This window comes from Polyodon spathula, chromosome 1 (genome assembly GCF_017654505.1).
Source record: "Polyodon spathula isolate WHYD16114869_AA chromosome 1, ASM1765450v1, whole genome shotgun sequence".
Classification (NCBI taxonomy): Eukaryota; Metazoa; Chordata; class Actinopteri; order Acipenseriformes; family Polyodontidae; genus Polyodon; species Polyodon spathula.
In genome coordinates, this window is record NC_054534.1 from 81,602,459 (window position 1) to 81,629,449 (window position 26,991).

The window sequence follows — 26,991 nt, forward strand, 5'->3', positions numbered from 1 at the left end:
TATATATATATATATATATATATAATTTAAGCAATGCAAGTGCTTTATATTTAAAACAAATTGTCTCAAAATGTTCCCAAAATTATTCCTTTTGGGTTTTAATGGTCATTTGAAACAACTAATTTTCCACATAGATAATTATGTAAGTACAGGTAACTTTAATCAGAAATCTTCGCCATGTGCTAATTACAATAACTTTCTCTTTTTAAACACATTCTGGAAAAAAATGTTTAATACATTGCAAACCTTCCCACACAAATACATTGAATGCATTGACATTTACAGTATATAGCTGTATGTATTGTAAACTAGTATCAACACGTTAACTCCAATGGAAGTGAACTAAGTGCTTTAGTAAGTAGTAATACGTATAATAGTGTACATCTGCAGGGCAGTGTTGAGTTTAGTTGGCTCAGTGTCACACACAGATGTGACTCTACTCTGCACACCGAGACCGTGACGGCTAAAGACCAGCCTAAAATGACTCGGATTACACACTGAAGAAAGCAGTGCGCGACAAGAGATGAAAACGTAATAATATATATCTCTCGAGTTATTCTGAATGCTACAAACTTCCAGAAAACATTGGATTATTCGGTTTTTCAGTCAGCATCGCTTGATTGCCTTCAGCAGAGCAAGCACTTAACGGACCGAAGAGACACACAGCAGCGAATGAGGGAGACGATCTTGTTTTTTGAACAGGGAAACGCCAAGGTTTCCAACGATAACTTCTTACTGCAGGGTTGCTGGAAAGCAGAGTGCATAACAGCACACCCATTTGCTCATTTTATCACTCTCTTAGTTTTGGAAAGACGACAGTAAATTCAAAGACTTTAGAACTGCGGTCACGGAATTGTGTCTGTATAAAATCTAGGATTCCTGCAGTTCTATGAAATAATACAAGTTCATGTATCTGGTGATAAACAGTTTGGTTTACTGGTTGCTGTACGGGACACCTAAAAGACTTTCTGTGTTCTTCAGAGACTGAAAGTGAAAAAGTTACCCACCTGAGGGCGAAACTGACTATTAACGAGGCACACTCCAGAGGACCAGAGTTGATCCAGAGACAAAATGAAGAAATGGTAAATATTTAATCTGTTTGTATTAACTCTACAGTCCCTATAGCCAGTTCAATGGGTTTCCTTCCAAGAATTCTTGTCTGAAACTTTCTGAAAAGTTTCTTAAAAGCTAGCATGGCCTGTTATGTTGCTGGCTGTCCAACAGAGTGAGGTAAAAGCAAAGGAAATGCCAGAAAACTTTTAGTATTGGCTAACTTATTGAAAAGCGAATAATGAATACGGTGCTAATGGTTCAATATTACAAATGATGATGATTGTGATGATTATGAATATATTTATTACAGAATTTAAGAGTTGAATTCATATTATTTACATACAGTTAAGAAACCGAGAGTCTGTACATTCACATAATCATCACATCAACGGTGCCTGTTTTATTGGTGAATGTTTCTCTTATAATTATATTAGAACCACCTTTGTATTGATAGACGTGTGCAATGCTGGAATAGTCTAACACATTTGATTTGATTTAATTCTTTATGATATGCAAAGTTTTTTGGAGCTTACATGTTTGAGTGCCGTTGAATGTATTTTTGAAGCAAATTGTATTTTTCCGTCTACTGCTTTCAGTTGGTATAAAATGTAACAGCATTTTTTTTTTTTCATTAACATGTGCTATAAAAAGCTGGCATTACTAGTTGTATTCATGCAACACAAAGATGTTGTATATTTCCCTTATCATTTTACTGTCTTGTTTGAGTGATGAAAGCCACATATTGAACTGTCAAATTTCTGTCACTTCAGGAATGCTCTAGTTTCAAAAGCAATACCGCACACAATTCCCTCTTGCAATGGTCTTTTACATTGAGGAATTCAGTCGATGGACAACAGCTAATTAGGGGACTGACCCCCTTGACTATGTTAATGGTTTTGACCACCTGGTTACCTGCCTGACTATCTTTTATTCCAGTGCTTCTTATCTTCTCTGGATATATATATATATATATATGAACTCATAAAGATAAAAATGATGCCTTAATATTTTATAAAGACAAACTATATCTTTGTCAGGAACAATGTGCATATATCTGTGTGTGTGTGTGTGTGTGTGTGTGTGTGTGTGTGTGTGTGTGTGTGTGTGTGTGTGTGTGTGTGTTATGGGCCGTTCCTGAAATCGGGCAGTTGCAGTAATGTCCAGGCAGTTGGCGAAGTGCCCAGCTGCAACGGGCACATGCCGAATTAGCTTTGAATTTTATTTCATTTCGGCACCTGCCCGGGCAGTTCTTCAACTGCCCACCATCACCCGGGCTGATGCCGAGGAAAGACTTGTAACTTGCCGTAATGCCAGGGCAGTTGGAGAAGTGCCCAGCTACGGTGGGTGACGTACCTTTGTTGCCTATAAGCGCAAAAGCCCACCGCCTCCAATCCACCCGTTGCAATGTTTATTTAAATAACTTAAATTCTTTCTGACAACAATATAGCAACAGAAACTAAACAAAATATTAGGGCACAGTTTATTTTCATCATGGGTTAGATACAGAAGATACAGTAAGTGGGGTGGGGTGGGGGTGGGGGGCACGTGTCCAGAATAAATTCCAATAATGTTTTATATTATTCTTATTGCAGTAATACAGTACAAATTTCGGAACAGAGTTGTGTTGTTTGAAGGAGAGATCATTCAACAGCAGCAAGAGACTAATAATCACAGTTAAGTTTAAATGTGTAAAAGGCACCCAGTTAAATATAGTTATATATTTATATTTAATTATAATTTATCATAGCAATATTAATTAATCATTAATCAACAGCATAACGTTTTTCTTTTTCTTATTTAGAAAGATGAACAGCAATTTGACTCAGAAGAAAATATTTTTTTATAAAAAGTTTAGTTTTAGTTCTGTAGAAAATATTTTTTACATATTCAAGCAATATTATTTCATGTCTAACATTAGTTGACATCAGATCTCAAACAATTAGACATTTGCCTCAGCATTTAATTAAAATAAACAAATAGAAAAAAATATAAACAATTCAGTCGGTCTAATGATTAAATAAATTTATTCGACTGATCAACTATTATTGAAAACTGCAGTAGATACCCAGAGAATGAACACTGCTGTGTTACTTTTCATTAGCCTTTCATTTGTTACAACAGGGTGCACTAAAGTCTCTCTTCACCATATATATATATATATATATATATATATATATATATATATATATATATATATATTATATATATATAGATAGATAGATATACAGGCACCTCCAAAATTATTGGCACCCTTGTTTTCAGTACTTTGTGCACCCTCCCTTTGCAGGGATAATGGCACTGAGCCTTTTTCTATAATTTTTTTATGAGATTGGAGAACATATTGGAAGGAATGTTAGACCATTCCTCCATACAGAATCTTTCCAGATCCTTGATATCCTTCGGTCTGCGCTTATGGACTGCCCTCTTTAATTCAAACCACAGGTTTTCAATGGGATTCAAGTCTGGAGACTGAGATGGCCATTGCAAAATGTTGATTTTGTGGTCAATTAACCATTTCTTTGTGGATTTTGATGTGTGCTTGGGGTCATTGTCTGTTGGAAGATCCACTTGTGGCCAAGTTTCAGTCTCCTGGCAGAGGCAACCAAGTTTTTGGCTAAAATGTCCTGGTACTTGGTAGAGTTCATGATGCAGTTGACCTTAACAAAGGCCCCAGGACCAGTGGAAACAAACGAGCCCCATAACATCAAAGATCCACCACCATATTTTACGGCAGGTATGAGGTTCTTTTCTGCATACGCATTCTTCTTTCTGCGCCAAACCAACCGCTGGTGTGCGTGGCCAAAGAGTTCTATTTTCGTCTCATCTGACCATAGCACCCGGTTCCAATCCAAGTGCCAATGCCGTTTAGCAAACTCCAGCGCTTACATTTGTTGGTTGCTCTCAATAAAGGCTGTTTTCTGGCAACCCTTCCAAATAGGCTATTGGCATGGAGGCGGCGTCTAATTATAGATTTGGAGACTTGGTGACCCCAAGATGCACCAAGTTCTGTAATTCTCCAACTGTGGCCCTTGGATTCTTCTTTGCTTCCCGAACCATCTTCCTCACTATGCATGGGGGCAAGATGCACTTGCATCCTCTACCAGGCAGATTTACCACTGTTCCACTGGTTTTGAACTTCTTAATTATTGCCCTAATACTGGTAAGTGGTATATTTAGGTTTTTAGCTATTTTTTGTACCCATTGCCTGATTTATGAAGGTCAACAACCATTTGTCTCTTTTCATTTCTTTGCCTTTCCCCATGGTGATAGATGACAAATGGATTTTACGTGCGTGTTACCTCATTTTTATACCCCAGTGAAAAAGGAAGCCATGGAAGGCCACAATACCGTTCCTTAAGACTGAGATATACTTAAAAAAGTAGAATATTAATGCAGATTTAATTTTGTTTGATTTTAATTTGTAGGGGTGCCAATAATTTTGACACCTATCTTTTTGAGAAACAAAAATAATTACTTGTTAAAAATAAACATTTTCTCTGAGCAATTGTATTAGTATAAAAGAATATAGTTATACAGCCTTTTTTGCTCATCTTTATCAAGGGTGCCAATAATTTTGGAGGTGCATCTATATATATATATATATATATACACACACATGCGCTCAAAGAGCCATTGCAATTTATTTGACATTAGGCAGTAGTATGTATTAGTAAAAAGCTAAATTGTTTGTGTACAGTAACCCGGAAAGACATAAAAATGATATTTTAAATATACATGTATATTTTCAAATGAATGACAAGAATGGTTCATAGTCACAAATACAGTTTTTTAAAGGTTACCTTTAATTACTGTGGGATTGTGACAGACATTAAAACAACACGGAAAGACATTTTGTTCCCTGTTGCTGCCTGATGCGTCAACAGATTTGTGTTCAGATTTGTAAGTCAGCATACAACACAAGTAATAATTAACATCACATGTAAATTAATGGGTGATTTGAAATGGTAAGAAAAAGCACTGCTTGTTTTCTTTATTTTCAGTTATAAATATTAAATAATATTAAGAATGTGTGAACGTATAATACATTTATTTAGCAGCAATACAATCTATCATGTTTGCAAAGTGTACATAATGTACAACATTTTTTTGTGTTCATAGTAGCCTATTGGATATTGGGAATATATCTTTTTTTAAACTCCATTATCTTCATTACTCATGAAAGAAGATCCATCTTGTCTTGAAGCTTGTTTATAATAGTTAAAAGGGCACCAAATTTTAAGACTTTTCATTGAGGAACTAATTCATTTTCCTTCAGTGTTCTTAGATGTTATTTTATTATTATTATTTTTTTTTTATCTGTCTTTGAAAGCAGGGTACACTCCAAAAACAATGATGTTAAAATCAACATAGTTTCATAATCAAGTAAAGACTACACAGTTTGTGTTAAACATGAAACAAACTGTATTGCCTCTATAAAAATATGAATGTTAATTGAACACATCTTGAGTAAATTCTGTTCTTTCTACTGGTCTTCAGTACGTGCTACAGAACTAGAAATGGAAAGTGTGTCTTTAAGGCATAATGGAGTTAAGCTGTGATACTCTCAAATGAAAAAAAAAGATCACAGCTCACTCCATTAAAGCCTGTGTTCTCCAGTTTGACTGTTCTAGTCAGAGTTTATGAGTTCACTGCTTTACATAATATTTTGTCCTAATCTCGGTCCTGTCAGGTATGTTTCATGGTTGTGCAAGTGCTGCAGTCAAGAATGCCAATTTGCATTCCAGGAGTGTCATTTGATTACTTTTATCTGTTCAGCTTCTAGACTGGCCCAGACCTCGCATTTCATCTTGCCGTGTCACAAGTCAGTGCGATGTCGTCTTTTTAGAAATCTGCCCAGATTTAGACAAGGGATGGAAAAAAAAGAAGCACTTTCATGTTGCAGCAGCAGCCCCTTGCTAACTTGTCAGCAGCAGGATATGAATCACATGGGCCCAGAAGAATGAAAAAAGAGAGGATGGTTAGGTGGTTGAATAATCCTGGACAGGTACCGTCTCTGCTCAGTTCTTCAATCTCTGACCCCCATGTTGTCCCCACAGTTTTCTCATTTGATCTTTCCTAGCAAATTGATCTTTTCCAGTATTTTTTTTAACCTTCCAAGTTAGTCCTTATGGGAGCCAAATTAGCAGAGCAACTTAAGTTGGATAATACAGCTGTTCAAAAGAAATTGGACACCAGTTTAAAAAAAAAAAAAAACGTTTTAGAGAGTTCTAAAAGAACAAACCCTTTCTTTGACTTGGCATTGCTGGGGATAAGGTGTGCTGTAAATCTAGTTTTTGTGAGGAAGTTTTTTTTAGGTTGGCAAGGGCAGTGGTATAATACATTAGTTAGGATTTGTGAAGCATATTTATAATCAGTATTGTGTAGGATCAAGCTGTAAGTCAAGTAGAAAAAGGTTTTCTGCATTCATCAGTGTTATTTTAAACAATAATTATGCCCATACTGTGATGTTTGAAAAATACCACCAATTGTTTTTACTTTTTTCATATATAAAATACATAACAAATACGTCTCTCATGCCTCCTGACAAGTTCTTACATGGATTTGAGTTGTAATTAGCCTTTAGTTTTTTTTCTTATATGCCAAACAGTTATATTTTTCATATAATATTGTAATACCTTATTAAAATACTGCTAATTAAAGTAATTATTTCAAGTTAATCAATTTCTTTTATACCTATAATACAGTGCTAAACTTAAAGTAGCAATGATCCTTTGGGGGGAAAACATTTGTTTAGTTTTATTTATTTATTTATTGATTTATTTATTATTTAATGATAACTGTTCCTCAAGGGCCATACTACACCAGGTTTTATAGGCTATAGCTTGAATAATGAACGCATTAGGACCTGGATGCAAGTTTAATTGATTTATTTAAGTAATGGAGGGTATTGTTGTAACAAATACCTGGGGTAGAATAGTCCTTGCTGTACTCTCCTGGTTTAAGCAGTGGTGGGTGTTGGTACAGTTAACCCTTAACACTGTATTAAGCTTTTAAAGGGTAATATATTGTCCCCCATAGTAGCACTACCAAACTCAGTGAAAACACAACGGCAATAGGTATGCAACAGAGTTTACAAGTTTTAGGACAGCCTTACTTAGATCAGATACTGTCTAGATCTTATAAATAGACCCATTTGTTTGTATTTTGGTGATGCTGTGCTCAAAAGATCTGTACCTTCGAGAACACTTTCTTATACAAGAACAGCGAGAAACTAACGTGAAACTTTAACCCAACAGTATAAAGAAGAGGTTTTCTCAGAAATACAAATCTCGCATCAGTAAAGGGCTAGTTTATTTTGATATCATTTCATTTTGCAGAGCCATATCATTTATCTACACGGGATTGCTGGGGCTTTAAATGAATCCCGAGTAAGCAAGAGTAATTCTTGGCAATAGTAGTTCAGATTAATATTTTCAGAGTATTTTATTTATTTATTTTTTTTTTTGAGAAGCTGAATTTAAGCATTTGAAAAGGAAACTGTTACTGAAGCTTAAGGGGTAACAATTAAGCACAAGACTTATACTTATCTAGACAGTAATTAAACTTCTAAACAGCAAAGCTAAAAAAAAAAAGGAATGGTGTTTATATGATGATATTTATTCACAATCTACGGTTTAAGAATTACAATGCAATTCATCTCTCACTATTATTTATTTTTGAAGTAGTAGTTTCAGAGTGATGTACCTCGTATTGCATCTTGTAATACATTTTCATGACCCTGTGACATTTTCAATTAAGGACAGCTTAAATGTTGTACAGATTGTGTTCGTATTTTGATATTTCTGATCTTTTGACATTCGTGGGTTTTCCATAATTAAGTGCAGTAATTACAGACAACCTTTTCATAGCATATCTTACTTAAAATCTTTAGGTTAATGTTGCACCAAGACAATAGCATAACATTATCAGTAGTTTGTTGCACAATATATTTAATAGTCAGACCCTTAATACAAGCTGTGGGTATTTTTAAAGACAACAAGTCACACCAGGAGGCTACTTTTATTCTGTTGACTTTTGTTTCAACTGCCCAGCATGTTTGCTGTGCTTAAAAAGTCATTTAGTTCTTAAGGAAAACCTTTAGTTTGTTAAAATGAATGAATGATATGATTTCCTCAAAGGGACCAGTTGAATTAGCTTTAAGCGTATAACAAAAATGCAGTAGACTGAGTGAATATTTTTTATATTGTTCCACACTGCCTGTTTATTACATTGATTAATTTTGTTCATGTTTTTTGCCAGTGTAAAGGTGAATTGAATTGGCACAATTTAATCATGTAATGAGGACTACCATTATATATTTTGGTGCAATTACAATAGCTTTACAAGCTTTACAATATTTTTTTTTTTTTTTTTAATTTGGATTTCAAAAACCAAAAACATTTGCAAAACTGGACTTCAACGTCTATAAAAATGACCTGCGATATCCTCATGGAGGAAAATACAAATAAACAGTAAAGCAAAACTTACCACAGTGACATATTTCTTTATTTTAACCTGCTTGTATTTATATCCTGCAACAATGTGACAACAAAACTATTGTATAAGTAACAAAGACATTTTATTTTCTGATTATAAAAATACTTTTGTTAATTGTGATCCTGGCAAAACGTTAGGTTATGGATGTAACCCTGGTTCCCTGAAAGAGAAGACGACTAGCAGCCATACTTTAGGGATATGCCTGCCACAGGTATTTACTGAGCATTTTATGTCAGAGCTGCCGATAGGCCCCTCCCGTGAGTGACGTCCTCGGTCTCGCCTACAGAGGGAATAGGTATTCACTCCGCGGAGATCATGTTCTCTTTTGCATCTAACCCACGAACGTGAGTAATGTGACCTTGCAAGGTTTACATCCGTAACCTAACATTTCATTTCAATTAGGAGATGACCAGTAACCATACTTTTGGGAAAGTCTACAAAGCCGTCGTAAGGGAGTGTAAGTGGACAGCAGATGGGGATGTCTCACTACCACCAAACTAATGTTTGTGTTTGTGAACGTGTAACCTCAAGGACCGTTGTGCCTAATAAAGGCATAGAGAGATCTACCACATTAAGTCAGTAGAACCTGGTGAAAGTAAGCGGGTTAGCCCAGGTAGACGCAGTACAAATATAAGGCAATGAACCTCCCCTAGAGAGTGCCCATGATGTAGCCACTCCTCTGGTAGAGTGCGCGGCCACTCACCCAGGTGGGGGAAGGCTGGCACTGGTATATGCAGATGAAACTGTGTCCACAATCCAGTCGGACTGTCGTTGCTTCGAGAGGTCTCTCACCATGACAGACGAAGAGCTGGTCAGATTGACGCAGCGTTCTCGTTCTATCCATATAACATCTCAATGGCCGAACCGAGCAGAGGGAATTCAATCTCTGATCCTCCTCCAAAGGAAAAGGAGGGGGATGGAAAGCCTCTAGTTCCACTGATTGATTCAACTGGAAAGCTGTAACCACCTTAGAGAGGAAAACTGGGTTTCTGCGTAATGACACCCTGTTTCCATCATCCCAAACACGCATACAGGAGAAGTGCACTGACAGATCCTGTAGCTCATTAACCGCGATGGTAGAATCCACTGGTGGGAATTCTGCTAGACCCAGTGTCCCCGCACCTTCCAAGGAAGCCAACAGGGCTGCTTGTTTGGAGACACTCGGTGCCAAAGCAGGTTGGTGTGAAGGCGGATTTGTAGCAGGAGCAGGGGGAAAAGCCTGCTGCCTGACCTGGTACTCCAGAAACTGAGCCAACTGTCTCTTCAGTTCGGAGATGTCCTTATCCTGTTTCGAGTGTCTCGTCCGCTTACTGTGCCTTGAAGGAGATCTTGAGTGGCTGCAAGCTCGATGGGCTGGAGCCTGTGCTCAAGGTATGCTCTGCGAAGGGTTCAAAGGCAGATGGAGGAGGGGGGAGGACAGGGCTCCCAACGCTAGAGGGCTCAGCTGAGCTGGCTGAGGAAGCTGTACCCGTGAACTCTGCGAGCCTTCTGCGCAGGGTCCATGGCTGGGACGCTGCGCAGATTGAGCAGAAATTCTCATCTCCTAAGGTGGAGGAGGCATGCTGCATACCCAGGCACCTGACACAAAGGAGGAGTTGTGGAAGAAGCATCCCTCTGCAGGATGTGTAAGGGTGGAATTTCGACATCTCGACATGCCGGGGCTAAGCACGGCTGCACGGAGCGTCTGAGCACTAAGGGTGCCTAAGCACCGATGCACTGAGGCCTTGAGGTACCGAGGGCACCGAAGTACGGAGTGTCCAAGCACTGAGGCACCGAGGCTCTGGGGCAATGAGGGCATCGAAGCACACAGGCTCTGAAGCACCGGATGCGCCAAGAGCACAGAGGGCACCAAGGTTGCCGAAGTACTGGGGCAACGAGGGTGCCGAAGCACTGAGGGCGCTGAAGGCACCGATGTAGGGACCGTCTAAGCAACGAGGGCGCCGAAGCAGAGAGGCTCTGAGGCTGTAAGGCACCGATGAACCAAGGGCACCGAAGGCACCGATGCAGGGACCCTCTAAGCAACAAGGGCGCCGAAGCACCAAGGCACCAAAGCTGTAAGGCGCCGAAGTACAGAGGCACTAAAGCTGTAAGACACAGATGCACCGAGGGCACCGATACAGGGACCGTCTAAGCGTAGAGTGCACCGAAGCACAGAGGCACTGAGGCTCTGGAGCACTGAGGGCGCTGAAGCACAGAGGCACAGAACTCTGAGGCACTAAGGCACAAAGGCATAAGCACCAAGGTTACTGGGCCGGGTGTCTAGTCTGGACTGCGTGCAGTCACACAACCGGGGCAGCACGTAGTGAGTGGAGCACTTCCTACAGACAGTATATATAGATAAGAAAGAAAGAGAGATCGGTAGGTCAGTGTATCCATGGAGTCTGCTCTACAGTGGGCTGGAATCAGGCCCAGTGGAGGAAGCATACGCTGTTGTTGTTTTTTTTTTTTGTTTGTTTAACTGCAAGGTAAAACACTCACACATAGCAGAAGCTGAAAGGTAGGGTTTTATTTGTTGGTCGCGCACACAGAGTGGGAGGGCCTAGTCAACCCAGCGCCATCGACTCGGGTGCGACAGAGCCAGGTCCTGATGTAGGAATACGTGTCTCTCTTTCCTCTTGTTTATTTATTTTAACAGCAAAAAGCAGAGTAAAATACACAGAGACAGCAGATGCTGTAGGGTTAGCAAAAGCAGATTACAGTCACCGTAATTACAGATTAGGTTTTTTTTAAACGAAGCGCAGTTGTACAGCGTTTCAAGCTCTGTCCTCAGAAGCTGAGTTTCTGATTCTGAGGAAGTGGCAAGCCTACTTCCAGCAATAAATTTCAGGGGGAATTACCAGAATACTCGTAGTGACAGCTTTTTCACAAAGGCTCAATCACGCAACTGGAGAAGTTACTTTATACCTACCTTACCTACCTGATTGTGAGAAGCAAAAGAGAACATGACTTCCGCAGAGTGACTACTTATTCCCTCAGTTGGCAGGACCGAGGCCGTCACTCCCCAGAAGGGCCTATCAACAGCTCTGACATAAAATGCTCAGTAAATACCTGACCTGTGTCAGTTATATCCCAAAACTATAGTTGCTGCTCGTCTTCAAATTGAAAGGGAACTGAAGCACACATAAGCTTGTTGGTAATTAATTGTTCAAGTGGGAGATTTTGGGTTATATTATGAATGTTTATTTTATAGCCTGCACAAGGCATTAGGGAAATGAATAGTGCAAACTTTGGAAAATAATTTGTAACTCCAGCATCCTTTTCCCTCCTCTTTATTTTCACTGCTCACTATTGTTTTCTCCAGTGTATAAGTGACCTGTTTTACAGTGCTGTACGAAATGTTCAGAGTAGTGTTGGTTTCAGATTTAGGAAAGCAGTTCTATCTTGGCTTTGACTTGAAAGGCACAGTACAGGTATCTCTTTCCACAGGTCTTATATGGCTAAAATGATCCTCTTTTGAAAGAATCTAGATTGAGAAACGTTGTATATCGTACCAAACATGATTTCAAAATGTGATTAAAAACTTGATCCCTATGTTGCAGTTGTGCCTGAATCATGGATTTGGGCCTCTTTTTTGGTTTTTCATCTCTTCCATTGTTGTTTGTTCCTTTTGCTTATTTTTTAAGGCATAAGCAAAGGAAATATTATCTTTACTTTGATTTGCTTTACATTTTTGTACTCAGTCAGTCAATCACGTGTTCAGGTGCATAGAAAATTGAAAAAAGTGGAACATTGAATAATAAACATAAAAGGAATCTGGCCCAATGTGTAACGACTTTCTTTTTTTTCATGAATTCAGGCAACATGGGTCATGGGTAAATGATACACTAAGGATGACATTGATATTTGACATGGTATTTTTGATATCTTGCAAATTTCAGTTTACCATTTAAACTCAAATGGATTGAAACCATTTATGCATAAATATAAAGGAAACACCATATTGATCTACACTTGCAAAGTGTTTATGGGTGGTTTTCAAATTATTTTAAACAATGTGACACAAAGAAAGCTTTAGGCAACTTAATAAGAGATAAGATCACCTGCCTTTGGTATTAATCTTACTGGTAATGCTGTTCTTTGAGAATTAAATCCAACTTAAATCTGATTTAGAATGGTGTGAGATTGGATGGTTTGTTTGATGGGTATTTGTCAGGCTGTGATAGATTTTAGTATTTCCACATCAGTTGGGTGCAATGTGTTCAGTGGGAAGACTGACTTGCAAAAAACCGTAAAATAAATTAACTGTTAATTATGTATGCATTGCCTAAATGCAGATTAGGAGTGTTTTATTCTGTTTATTTGTTAATAGCTTGTAGAAAATTGGAGCTGTAGTAGATGTAAAAATAATAAACTTACACAAAAAAAAGAACATACCGTCTCTGACCCTGTGCGACAGGTCGGAATTATGTCATCCACACTCTTTCGACGTGCGTCTTTTTTGGAAGGTTGTACAGCCTTTCCTCATGCATCTGCGACCTGAATTTTCTGCATGGTCGGAGTTAAGCTGCATGGCTTTTAGAACTGTCTGTGTCTGACTATCACATTCATCTGCAACAGAAGTATGAACCAACCCTAAGTGTTAAACCTTTCCAAATTCAAAGTTTACCATTTGACTAACTTTTAAACTCTAACGGATTGACACTATTGATACATATACAGTACATAAAGAAATAAGTAGAGTGACACATGCGCTCCAAATCCACTTAAAAGCAATAAAATGTAAAACTGATTCCCCTCCCTTCACTGAAAGGGATCTAGCATTAGTCTTAATGAGAAAATTAATCACTGCAAGCAGCAGACATGGCAAGTATTTGAGAGCAAGGATAAAATTGACAGGTAGTCTGTAGGGAAGGGACAGTTCAACATGCAAGCTGATAAAAAGAAATTGCTCAGAGGCTGCCTTTCATGTGGCTTTGCATTCCTCCAGGGCAAATGTACCAAAGTACACAAGACAGATTTTGTTCTTTCTTCTGATGACCTTAACATTTATCAAAGAACCCCATGCTGAAATTCTTTTCAGTATCTTTTCGTTCCTGAAAGCCAGACATGTACCGAGACACAAAAAGCCTCTGTTGTAGGGCAAGCTGTTTTAAATATTGTGACTCTGCGATGTGCTGTCCTTGCTCTACTTGAGCCAAGGATCTCTGCTGGGGTGTCTGCGGATTACCAAAGCCCCCTCTTTATTGTACCTCTTGTCAGTTCTTCCTATTCATTTAACCTTTTATTAGTGTCTGCATTTTCACTGTCTGGGAAGGCAGGAACAAAGCCAAAGGCCCACTGTCACAGTTATTAGATTCCTCGCTACCATCCCGGCAACGATAAAAGAAAAAAGGGCGAACCCCATTGTCGTACCAGCAGAGTTCCCAGGGTGCGGCTCTTCTGTGCTTGTCAAGGACATGTGCCACATGTTGATAGTGCATCCCCGGACAGAGCCGTGAATAAAGTGGGGGCTAGGCTAGGGCTGGCAGTAATAATGCTTCGTAGGAGTTATTGCAAAAGCAAACAGTTTGTGCAGGAATTCTGTTTTTAATAGGCAGGGGATGGGCGGCTTCTAAAGTTGTCTTTGTAGTCTGTTAGTTCTTTGCCAATCATCCTAGCTTGTTAACACCTCATCTGAGTGATCTGTTTAAAATGAAGGCATGTTTAATTCATATTAACCTAGTTTAGAACAGCTTGTTCTATATATATATATATATATATATATATATATATATATATATATATATATATATATATATATATATATATATATATATATGTATTATTTGTACATAAACATGTATACATAGATAGATGAAAGCTCAAATGTTCTTGCGCTCTGTTCTGGATCTATTTTTTATGGCTTTAAAAATGTATTAGCTTCAGTAACATTATCACTGGCTGTATATTAAAACAGGGTACCGTGATTCAAGTAAAAATAAAAACAAAACACATCCAAGCACAATGTTATTAAGATGATTTGAAAGCCTTGGTTATTGCTATTTCAAATACTTTTTGTAGGTCAGTCACTAAGGATATGATAATCCTCACTAAAGGAGTGATAAGCAAGACTTTGTCTTACCTTTTATTAGTATTGTCAACATTATTATTGGTCATCTAATCTTTTTGAAGACATTTTTGTTCTTTTATTTAGTTTTTCTTACTTTAAGAACAACTCTATAGCCTTGTAAAGTAAACCTTTGTCTATTATTGAATATCAGAATAGGAATTCCTTTGATGTATGTGTGGACATATGTACAGATGCCATGTTTATGCATCAATTTGAATTGTGAGGAAAGTTAGTTAAGACTTTTTTTTACCACAACTTACTGTAAGTATCTGAATCTGGGGATATATGGAACAATTGGTCTGTCCATCTGCCCATCCTAGTGTCACATTTACCTGTAGTTCATGGTGATATAATTTTTCATAGAAACTGATACTTCTACTTTTTTTTGTTATAAATTAGGGCATTGGCTGAGAAGAGTATCCCTATACTACCACCAATACCAATTCACGCACCATTGCATAGCCAATCATCTGAAATATTGACTTGCCCCAACCATGCTAAACATCTGTATATGTAAACCTATGTGTATCTAAGTGTATGTTCTGTTTTAACTGTTTTCACCAAATATTGGAATTATACAGTATAGTTAGAGGAATACCATCTAACCTGAAAATTGGTCCTTGTGATATCTAATTGCTTCAGGAAGGATAAAATATTTGTTTTTCTTACATGGTCTGAGTTTCCTTTTCTTCATGTTAACACGTGTCTTTTATTTATTGTTGTTTAAGTAGTTCCTTTTGCAGTTCTTATGATTGGCTGTTATTGCTTTAACTACACAGTCCATCTTCGTAGTTCTTATGTGCCAAGTATGCATGCAATCTTACTTATGATCTTTGCATAATCCTTCTTTAAACTTACATTTATGGTTTTGGCTATCTTGCTTGATCCTAGCATGATCATCACATTATTTATTGGTATGTTATACAATGTGTAATTTTATGTATTCAAAATGTTCAATTCATATCAACAACTGTGTTCTCAAAAGAGCCTTCCTTGATTATGCGGCATTCCAATATTGTGTTAGCACTGTGTTTTTAAATTAAGATTTCAAGTGCACTAGCCAAGATCTAATACTAACATACTTTAATTATAACCTTTAAGTGTGGTTCGAGCTAGGAGCTAGGGCTCCTCCTCTGTTATGTCAGTGAATCTCCCCATTTAAACCCTGGGATGCACCCTTATTCTTTTTTCCTCCATCTTCCTCCACTATGTGGCTCCACTTCTGCAATGTTCTCCCTCTGGGGCAAGTGAAGCTCTCTTCACAACCTTAGAGACCAGCCGTGCTGGCCTCGACTTTCACCAAGAATGTTCTCCGTGAGCCAGGGGGACCAAGCCTATCCCCTATCCTCACTCTAGGTTCCCCTTGGGGAAAGTATCGTTTGCGTCCCGTCCTAGGAGGCCGATCTCACCGCAAGGGCGGATCCCCACTAACCAAGGATAAACCCTGTACTCTTTCTAAAGTCACAAAGCGCAGGCTAACTTCACTATAACAAACGCCCCTGGGACCTGGAGTGTTTGTTATATCAGGGTGTTCACTATAATAGCGTTTGGCATTTTTCTGTATCAGAATAATGGCAGAATGGCAAATTTGAGTTGAACATCAATATATAGTACTTGACTGAAGAAGATTCCTTCACATTGATCAACATTTAAATGGTATTGTGACAAGGTACTCGTGTGACATCTATGGGTAACTGCATTGCAAGACAGAGGAGGGTGAGTTGAAACGCCGGCACAGGTGTGCAGGATTTATTAAACACAAAACAGAAAGTAAACAAACAGGTCATGTGACACTACCAAGGATGGTAACACACAGAGGACACATACAAGACAGGCAGGCAGCAAGTCTCAATCGAGCGGCCATCTGTAAACAATCATTTGATTAAACATAACAACTCCAAAAAGCACACAGAACAAGCCAGTTTCCACATATAATTACACCAACCCCCCCCCCCCCCCCCCCCCCCCCCCCCCCCCCCCCCCCCATGGTATGTTTTAAAATAAAACAGTAAAGAAATGACAAGGGAAAAAATTACACTTACATGCTGAATTCAATAATTACATGTCCTTTCTCTTGAAAAAACTAACCAGCGTAGATTGCTCCTCACACCCATTGCCTGGTTGCAGTTTGTGTGAAGATGACTGGCAAGCAACGGTTGAACATAAGAGCAAAAGAAAGTTTACAAATGAGAGGAGGCCATTCGGCCCAATTTGCTCGTTTGGTTGTTAGTAGCTTATTGATCCCAGAATCTCATCAAGCAGCTTCTTGAAGGATCCCAGGGTGACAGCTTCAACAACATTACTGGGGAGTTGGTTCCAGACCTTCACAATTCCGTGTGTAAAAAAGTGCCTCCTATTTTCTGTTCTGAATGCCCCTTTGTCTTATCTACATTTGTGACCACTGGTCCTTGTTTCTTTTTTCAGGTCGAAAAAGTCCCTTGGGTCAACATTGTCAATACCTTTTAGAATTTTGAATGCTTGAATCAGGTTGCCGCATAGTCTTCTTTGTTCAAGACTGAATAGATTTAATTATTTTAGCCTATCTGCATATGACATGCCTTTTAAACCCTGAATAATTCTGGTCGCTCTTCTTTGCACTCTTTCTAGAGCAGAAATATCCTTTTTGTAGCGAGGTGACCAGAACTGAACACAATATTCTAGATGCATTGTACAGTTTTAACATTACTTCCCTTTATTTAAATTCAACCCTTTTCACTATATATCTGATCATCTTGTTGGCCTTTTTTATAGCTTGGTTGCCACTCCTCCTATTTTTATGTCATCTGCAAATTTAACAAGTCTGCGTACTATACCAGAATCTAAGTCAATATTAGAGGACCTAATATTGATCCATGTGGTACACCACTGGTTACCTCCATTTTGAGGTTTCTCCTCTAATCAGTACTTTCTGTTTTCTACATGTTAACCACTCCCTAATCCATGTGCATGCATTTCCTTGAATCCCTACTGTGTTCAGTTTGAGAATTCATCTTTTATGTGGGACCCTTTCAAAAGCTTTCTGGAAATCTAAATAAACCATGTCATATGCTTTGCAATTATCCATTGTCCATGTTGCATTCATAATGCATGATTCGTATTACAATCGGTAATCTTTTAATTAGTCAGCCATCGTCTTTGCTTTGACACTGGAGAAAGTTCAGTGTCAGTCAGTACTGAGATCGTTGTATCCAGGTCGATCCTGTACATGATCATTCTAATAGGGCTAATTTGCTTTGAAAAAATCGGTTCTTGCTGTTTGGATCGTTAAAAATGGGTGTTCATTATGAGAAGGGTTCATTATAGTGAAGTTAGCCCTTGCTCCTCTGCTGTGAATGACCTTCAAAACACAAATAGTGGAAAATACTAAACAACACCAGAACAACATCCACCACAATGACTTATTTATTTTAACCCACATATTATTTTTAAAATTTTTTCCCAGATTGTCATCAGAAAGTTGCCCCTTTCTGGTTATCCCTGCTTTCAGCATGGCCAGGCTATTCCCAGTCAATCCCATATAATTACACTTCACAGACTTATAGAACTCCCCAGTTACTGAAGCGCCCTGGGCTAAAAGTTTGGATTAATAATAAAAAAAGTCTCCAAGGTAAACCCAGAGAGTTGGGAAGTATGGATTATGTGATCTTTGAATGGTAGTCTGTACTGCAGTTCAAATAGTACAGCATCACTTTACTAAGGACTAGATTCTCAAAGGTTTTACTGTTTGCATGTTTTTTCCAGAAAGGAAAAACGTACCAAAGAAATTTAACAACAAAATAATAATTTAAAGCCAGAGATATAGAATACAATATACAATATACAATAGAGAAACCTAATATATACCAGTAGAAATTTAATCTAATCGATATTATTAAATAAACCCATCACTTTTGTGGTGAATTAAATAAAAAATTACTAAGGTGTTTATTTTTAAAATAGCATCATCTTCTTGTATGTATCTAAATGCAATAAATACTCAGGCTAGAGCTCTGTGCACAATGCTTTGATTTTGTATGTCAGTGCTCCTTGAAGCTTCACTGTAGTTTTCCTGGCACGCCTGCTCATATGACATAATAAATATCCCAAAATGTTGAAAAAACAGCAAATTTGTTTTCATGTAATTCTTATTGTAAATGTATTGTGCTGGACCCTCCTATTTGTTTCTGATTAGTTTCATGTTTTGCAAGTGTTTTTTTCAGGTTTGGAGTAAAAAGTTTTGAGACTGTTTCCAGTATATAAAGTATAATGATGCAGTTTTTGCAAAATCTTATTGTGTTTACGGTTAAACATGGCGGTACATGTAGGTTGAAGAAATGAGCCTACACAGCTAAGTGACTGGAGTGTAAGGACTTCCAAAATAAAAATAAAAACAGCTGTGTCATAAGCGAGCTCCTAGCAGTTTTATAATTGTCTTTACAAAACATAGAAAAACAATCAATATTGCAATATCAGACGAACAGAACGTGTTGAAGTTAACAAGGTGCAGTATACAGCTGTACTCATGGCATGTAGTATTGTTTGCCTTTGTCTGATTTAGGTCACACTGCTGTCAAAGTGCTGTCAATCTGGACACATATAACATGTGTAGTGTAATGAAAAACTGTTTAGAAAACAAGAAGATGACAAGCACTCATTAGTAAAATAGTTGGATATTTTGAATGAGCTATTGTTATAGCATGCCGTTCTGTCTGTTAAAAGCTTATAATTAGGTAGATTCTATAGCGTAATCACTTGCAATGAAATAAAATTCAATATAACAAAAAAAGAACACCCAGTACTGGTAAATCACTTTCTAATTTTGTTGATTACAGAACATTAGAGACTGATTTCCATACACTAAGTATACTCCAGTGGGAAAAAAAAAAAAAAAAAAAAACTTTAGTTTTTCTTAAGACAGCAGCAAATAATGAGGCATTTTTATAAGGGTGTCTGGATTTAAAATAAATGTTTACATTTGTAATATACAGTATTTATTGGTAATTTAATTGTAGGCACATGTGTTTATTTTTATTGCATTGTAAACATAAAAAAAGTCATTATAAAATGTTTCAAACACTTTTTATTACAACTCAAAATGTTATGATTGTCTCTATAAAGATATAGTTGAACCTGCTTTTTAATTGCAAAATTGTATTAGAAAAACCTAGAAATGTGAAGGGAAACTAAAAACCAATAATATATTACGTTCAATTATAAATATTATGTTTTTTTGGTTTTTTTTTTGGTTTTTTTGTTTGTTTGTTTGTTTTAAATCTGGGGGAATATGTCTTTACTTATTAGAACAATTTTGAGCAATCAAAAAAAAGTAATTTTCAAAGATAAAATGTAAATACTTAATTTGATGCAGTTGATTTAAACTTGAATGTACATTTTCTCAAAAACAAGCAGGGTGATTTTTTCCAAACTTGGCAGATGCTAATATTCCTGAGCAAATGTAAGCCAACCTGCGTGTCTATATTTAAAACCGCTTTTTCAAAAGTGATTCATATTGCTAAGTAAACATTCATGCCTTTGAAATCCTCCCCAAATAACAAGCTGCTCCATCTTGGTTTTGCTGATGGTGCAACTCAGTCAGGGTGCTCTAACACTATAGAAAACCAGTGGAAGAATTTAAAACCTGTGGTTGGGGGTTGCAAGGCACTTTTTCTTCTATTTCCATGCGGGTGTTTTCATGTGGCTGAAGGCTTTAACAATAAACTGTACTGCACACAAAACTCAAACAAGTAGGCATGTGGAGACATTTGGGGGTATTGCTCATTTCACTCCAAGATATTTCCAACATATATGCAATATCAGAAAAATATTACATTCCTGTACTAAAAAAAACACACATTTAAATGACATTTTCTTAGTACAGGAATTTCTGCATTGCTTTCTGATGTTGCATATATGTTGGAAATATCTTGGTATCCCTGAATGGATAATGTTCCATCAGTCTCAGCAGTCACAATAAAATGTTTGCTGCAGATGGTTCTTGAGTCTGGTGGACTCCATTTAGACCCATATTCATGCTGCCGATGTATAGCAGAAAGCCACTTTTCCCTTCTATCTTGGCTTAAACTCCTCTTCAAAAGTTAAAAAAATAACAGCCGCTTGTCTTTCATATAGTTGTGGGTGTGGTATCCAAAAACCACACAACTCCTTGGCAAAGTATTAAAAATAGGTGGTAACAACTCTTCAGTTAAAAGGAAACAGCGTCTGTCTTGGGGTGCGTTCAACTAGGCGAACGTTTGCAAACTTGTTTGTGTTTGTGGTGTGTTTGCCGCAAATGTTTGCTAACGGTGGCGAACACTCTAAAGAGGCAGTTGAATGCAAACAAAAATGGCTACTGGATGGGCGAACATTTATTTGACTTGGCGATGGACGAGTTTTGTCAATGTATGACAAAGGAAGAAGCAGAAAGAGTTACATCAGGTATGTTTATAATATAATGTGAAAAAAGTTTTTTTAATATAAAATTGGTAAAAATATCTTTTAAAAAAAATGGTAAAATGTATACGCCTATGTATATTGCTGATAAATATTAACTAATTAGTCTAAAGTGCTGTAATATCTAATTTGTGTAAGTGTCCATTTACATAATTTAAAAAGAAAGAAAAAGAAAAATTGGGTAGTTGATCTTCTTGAGTTTATAAATGGTTACAAACATTTATTCATTAAACCGCAGGATTTATACCGCAGTACATACAAAGTTGCAAGATAGTATACTAAAGTAAATTAAACCACAACCTCGGCTGATACCAGCAAGACAAAAAAAAAAAAAGTTGGTGAATGAAAGAACGATTATGAATTTAAAATAAGCAAAGCACTTTCATTTATTGTTTAATTCATGAACGTTGTTAAATTCACCTACTTTGTCCGTTGCTGCACCATCTTGTTTTTTTTTTTACCTGTTATTATTAACCGCCATAGAAATCCAACAAGAAAAAGAATCCAGTCAAATAATAGAATAATAATACAAAACAAAAACCCCAACATACTTTGTCTGAAACTTTTAAATAAAGTGACTAAGGATGATATATTCTTCATTTACACGGAGCTAGTACCTTGTGCACAAAAAATGGTCCTGGTTTGTGAACGGTTTCTCTTTAACTACATGATATTGGATAAAAGTATTGGAAACTGTGTTTACTACTATTACGTCATAAAATGTAGTAGCAAAAGTAATGTAATTGATAATATCTGGTACAGCCAATGTGTTGTTGCTAATCGTGCTTTGTTCAGTTACTTCAGTGTGTTCATAAAGTTTATTCAAAGTCTGCTGTGGTGAGCTACTGATATCAAGTTGTTTTATTTTTTACAACTTGTCATTAGAACTACAACGTAGTTGCTATTGCTGCTGATTGCAAACATTAATTTCAATAGATTTTTTAATTTTTTTTTCTTTGCTATACTAAATTTAAATAGATTGAATATGCATACCACATTGACAGATAGTGTTCATAGAGTGCGTACAATGAACCAGAAAAGGGTAAATTAAACCAGAAAAAAGGTAAATTACACAAGCGAATGCATGCTGTTCTGTATTCACGTTTTTTCAGGCAGATTGATTTGGAATGGTGATTAAACAGTTTGAATACTGTATATTCAGGCCAGCTTTACTGGTGCATTAAGGCATGCTAGTTGACCAATCAGGTTACAGGAAATCTCATATCCATATTGTATACAGTAAGTTATATTGTGATGTTCTGCAACCATAAAATGTGAAACTAAAATCCAAAGTGTTTTGGATGCCGTTTGAAGTGACTGTTAAGTAATTATTAAATACATGTTTCTAAGTAAAAACCACCAGAGTGTAGATTTAATCAATGGAGGTAAACCGAAGTCACTGAAAAATTTTAACTGAGAGTATTTATTTAGCCCCTGCAGTTTTATTTGGTAACCATATTTTAAAATCTAGGAGCCAGATAAGGATTTTGGCCAACATTGAGCCATTTTTTTTTCTATTCCTATGATTGCCATTTTACAGTAGTTTTGCCTGGTATTTGTTGTTTCAGTACCCCAGTACACACGTACTCCCGATGCAGTTGAATGGTGGTGGGTATACTTGACCATGGCTAACCAGAAATATGGGAGGCTTATTGTGTCACTGTACTCTTTCTCCAGTCTGTATCCACAGTAGCTTTGAGTGCAATTTTGATATAGTGGTCCACATTCATAAAGCATTTACCGCAGTGCTACATTTTAATTTTTATCAGACACAAGTCGCCAAGCAGTTTGGTGTTTCCCGTTTTGGTGAGTTGCTTCCCCATTCTGTTAAATAGTGTGCATGTCTTGTATATTGCTGCTGCATTTTGTAACTTGAGTAGGTGTGCTGTTAATTTAGTTTGACAGTTTATTAACTTTAATTTAACCCTAAGTAACACCAATTGTTATTGCCTCTGCCACAGTATCACACCCGCCAGCTAATTTCATAGTACATAATAGTAATTTAAGCTTTTTGACCGTGTTGTTTTGCTTTAGTTTTATTCACGTTAGTTTGTTATTTTAATTCTAAATATTAGCATACACTTACCTATTGTTTTGCTTTTACTTATGCAGTTCATTTCATATTTTCATGCATGTGCGCCATGACAAGTAATACATATGTATTTATTCATTGATTTCTGGTGGCTAACTCCGCCTTAGAGAACACTTCGGCTATAACAGCACTTCACTTGCTTCCCGAGAAGTGTTCTCTTTGCCTGAGACTACTGTATGTCCCAGAATGCCCTCTGGCACATGATCATATGCTTGTTGCCCACTCCAAATACCAAATGGAGAAATAAATACATTTAAATATATTGTTTATACAAAATAAGTCCTGTAGAACACAGAGTCCCAAAGTGTAGATTTAGTTGAGAGACTGTGATGTGGTATTTTTTTTCTGCAAATATTGCAGAATTCCAAAGATATGCTTAAACTTATTTTCCGTCTCAGACCACTTTTGACGGCAGGAAGCCTAGCACACAAGCAAGCAGTTAGATAAATACGGCTGCGGCACAGGTCCCTAAACATGGCTCTAACGCAGGCAGTTTCCTGTAGACAGAGATTTTGAAAGTTTGTTTTCGTCTACCTCTCTAAAGCAAATGTAAGGGTTATTAATTCAAAATATATTTTAAAATATATATAGTTGTTCAAAGCTTTTAAAACTGGCAGAACTATCAATTTTTACTTTTTCACTGCTCTTTTGTTTAGGGGGGAACAACCTACAGCCCCTATGTGGAGAGTACATACAGTGTATTGCACTGTTGATGTATTCACATCTTCTAAACCAGTGCTACTCACTTGTGACTCATGAAATCCTCTTTACAGTCCAGGACCTTGATCCAACCGTATCCTAATTATTGAATTGAGCAGTCCAGAGCCATGTTTAATTGTTTAATTGAACCTAGGGGTCCAATTAAGTCTGGTTGGAACAAGGCCCTGGGTTGGAATGAACTAAAACAGCCAGAAGTGAGAATTACAGCTTCAAACATTATTCACAGTTTGGAAATTACACAAGCAGTGAAAAGCTACACATCGGGGATATGCATCACCATATTTTGTTTTCCACATAAAACATCCATTCCAAAACAGGACAGTTATCAGGAAATGCATCTAAAATCGACTATAATAATTTACTGAATCTTTGGTGAGAATATCACAGATATCTGTACCTTTCATTTAAAAATGCAAAAAATGGGGTATTAAAACTACAGAATACTTTTGCTATATTCATAAAGCATTGTCGTGCCAATGATTGTAGTGGGGTACACTCTTTGATGTGTACTGTATTTTCAACTTCTGTATTCATTACTGCTGTACCCTGCAAGGGGCATTCTGTAATTTAAAAAGCTGAAATGGCAACCCTGACATTGTTTTAAAAACACTGGAATCTATTGAGTTTATCTAAACAGAGACGGATACCATCCTCACTTAAATCATTAAAATAAGAACCACACACATATATATATATATATATATATATATATATATATATATATATATATATATATATATATTTTTTTTTTTTTTACCGACAGTGATAAACTAAAGAGACAAACATGTACAGCTGGCAGTTTGATTTTCATAACCTTGAACCTTTTTTTTATGAACTATTTAAACATTATTTAGATCCGCTGTCATATAGATCAATTGAATACAACCCACTCCAATTACAATAATTCGGTATTTTTACGTTGCTACACAATTGACACTGTGATAAATAATGAAAAATAAACTGTACAATCAATAACAAATATGGGAATAGAAGTGTGTTCTTCTCTCTCTAAAATCACCAATAGTAAAAACTATAATACGATGGAATATGTAGCAATACTAAAAGAAACCAAGTAAACAATGAAATGTATTTAATGGTGATATGAGCTTACAATTGGTTAAAAATCTGGGTTGAAAAAGGATTTAACTGTGGCTCAATTTTACCCTTATGTTTGGTCTGACTGGAGTTGGTAGGATTGAATTCGCTAGTTTGGTTATATTCCTTTGTTCCAAAAGGCCATTTCCACTAGGTTTTCTTCTAAGCCCTCGGGGAAAGCCCTTCTCCAAATAACAATCACATTTTCCCCTTGTGCTCCACATAGCATTGGTTTTGTGTGGTTTCAAGTCAGTTTGTCTTATTTTGACAAAAGCTTCACTGGGGCTGCTTTTTGTGTCTGTGTGTGTGCTGAAAATCATCTGCCAGTCCCAGTGTCATAGCTAATTACATTGTGTTTCCCGTGCCATAATTGGAAAAGTAGACCTACCACAGCATAACATATCATAGCATCACACTCCGATGAAAGAACAATTCAGAATTGTAAACAGACGGCACAAGTTTTTAAACATAAACCTTCATAAATCGTCTCTTACAAATTGTGGATAATGTTATGTAGACAAAGAAAGAAAGATTATTTTGTATTAGTTTGCACTTTAATTTCAAAACCCAAATGTGTTTTTAAATTATGTTGCCTAAAATATAGATGTCTTAAAAATGGTTTGCAGTGAGTGAAAAACATATGAAACAAAGCCTTTGTGCCTATAAATATTAATTGTATGCAATAAACCCCATATATATGTATATATATATATATATATATATATATATATATATATATACACACACACACACACACACACACACACACACACTGTATATATGTATATATATATATATATATATATATATATATAATATATATATATATATCCCAATTTAAATGTAACCCTTGTGTGAATAAAGCATTTTTAACGATTATAATTCATTATTTCTTTGTCTGTTATAACAATGCTAGGGAGACTCCTGTTAGTTTTTAGTTTCACCTATACTGTACTAGGCCTATTTCTCTATCCTCCTTAAAACGTTTGAGCAGAATGCACCGCCACAAAATGCTCAAAGCTTGTGGCAAGCTCCATCTTTGCTTTTTGCTCAGGGCCAATGGAGTGAAAGTTGTCTTATGTGTACCAGCATGCATGAAGGTATCTGGTCCTTGTCCCTGCCTGCCTGCTAAACAGACACAGCAGGGCTCTAGGATCTAAAGGAGTGTCCCAATTAAATTCCTGAAGCTTGTTCTGACTAACTGCTGGTGCTGTATTTTATATTCTATAGAAATGGCATCCCGGGATGAGACAAAAAAAAATGGAATGTCGTGCCATTACTAGTTGGGCCAACAGCATAGAGTTTTATGCAAGTTTAGAATAGCATAAGACACTGGAAGAGGAGAGACTATGCCACACAGATTACAGCAATTTAGATAAATTACTTGTACTCGATGTTGAGCATTTTAAGCGCTGATAATAGAAAGACATTTTAACTCTGACAAATCAATAGATTTATTAGGCTTTCTTAATTGATATAGGAACTCAAATAGGTGAGCCTAAAAGCAGTCCATTGATATGTATTATACTGAACAGCTAGCTTGTAGATACACCAGCTGCCATTGTTGTTGTTCCTCTATCCTATAACTATTTCAATCCACATGATTTAGATATTTGCGAATTCAAGTTAATACATGTTTTCTAAAGCAATATACTGGACTTGTCTTTGAAGCACACATAGATAAGTGGATTTTCTTCCTCTAGTTTTCCTATATTTTGCCATTGTATAAATATAATAACTCACTTTTGGGTGTCCTATTATGCTGAGATATATTGGTTGTATAAAAGTAATATTGCTTTGTGTGTGTCTGTACTGCATTTCTGTCAAACTGCTTGATAGCTGACATATTTATAATATATATATATATATATATATAGATATAATATATATATATATATATATATATATAGAAGTGAATACTGTTTGGTTCCATACCAAGGTAAATAGTATATATTATATCACTTAATAAATTATAGCACAAGTGTAACTAATCCAATCTGGAAGATTTTATGGGAACATTACATATTTTTTGTACATTATAGTCCCAGCAGTTCAC

The 26,991-nt window shown here is 36.7% G+C and overlaps 1 protein-coding gene across 2 annotated transcripts in view; it reads left to right on the forward strand.

The window, feature by feature from the left end:
• Positions 1-435: 435 nt before the first annotated feature.
• The window catches only part of bnc2 (basonuclin 2), a 251,601-nt gene continuing 225,045 nt past the window's right edge, over positions 436-26,991 (forward strand). Inside the window, exon 1 of one of the 2 annotated variants that reach the window (XM_041263944.1) lies at positions 436-1,082. In XM_041263944.1, the coding sequence (XP_041119878.1) occupies positions 1,080-1,082 (3 nt within the window). In that variant the 5' untranslated portion in view covers positions 436-1,079. The remainder of the gene's footprint in view (positions 1,083-26,991) is intronic. The other variant, XM_041263928.1, reaches the window with a different exon arrangement.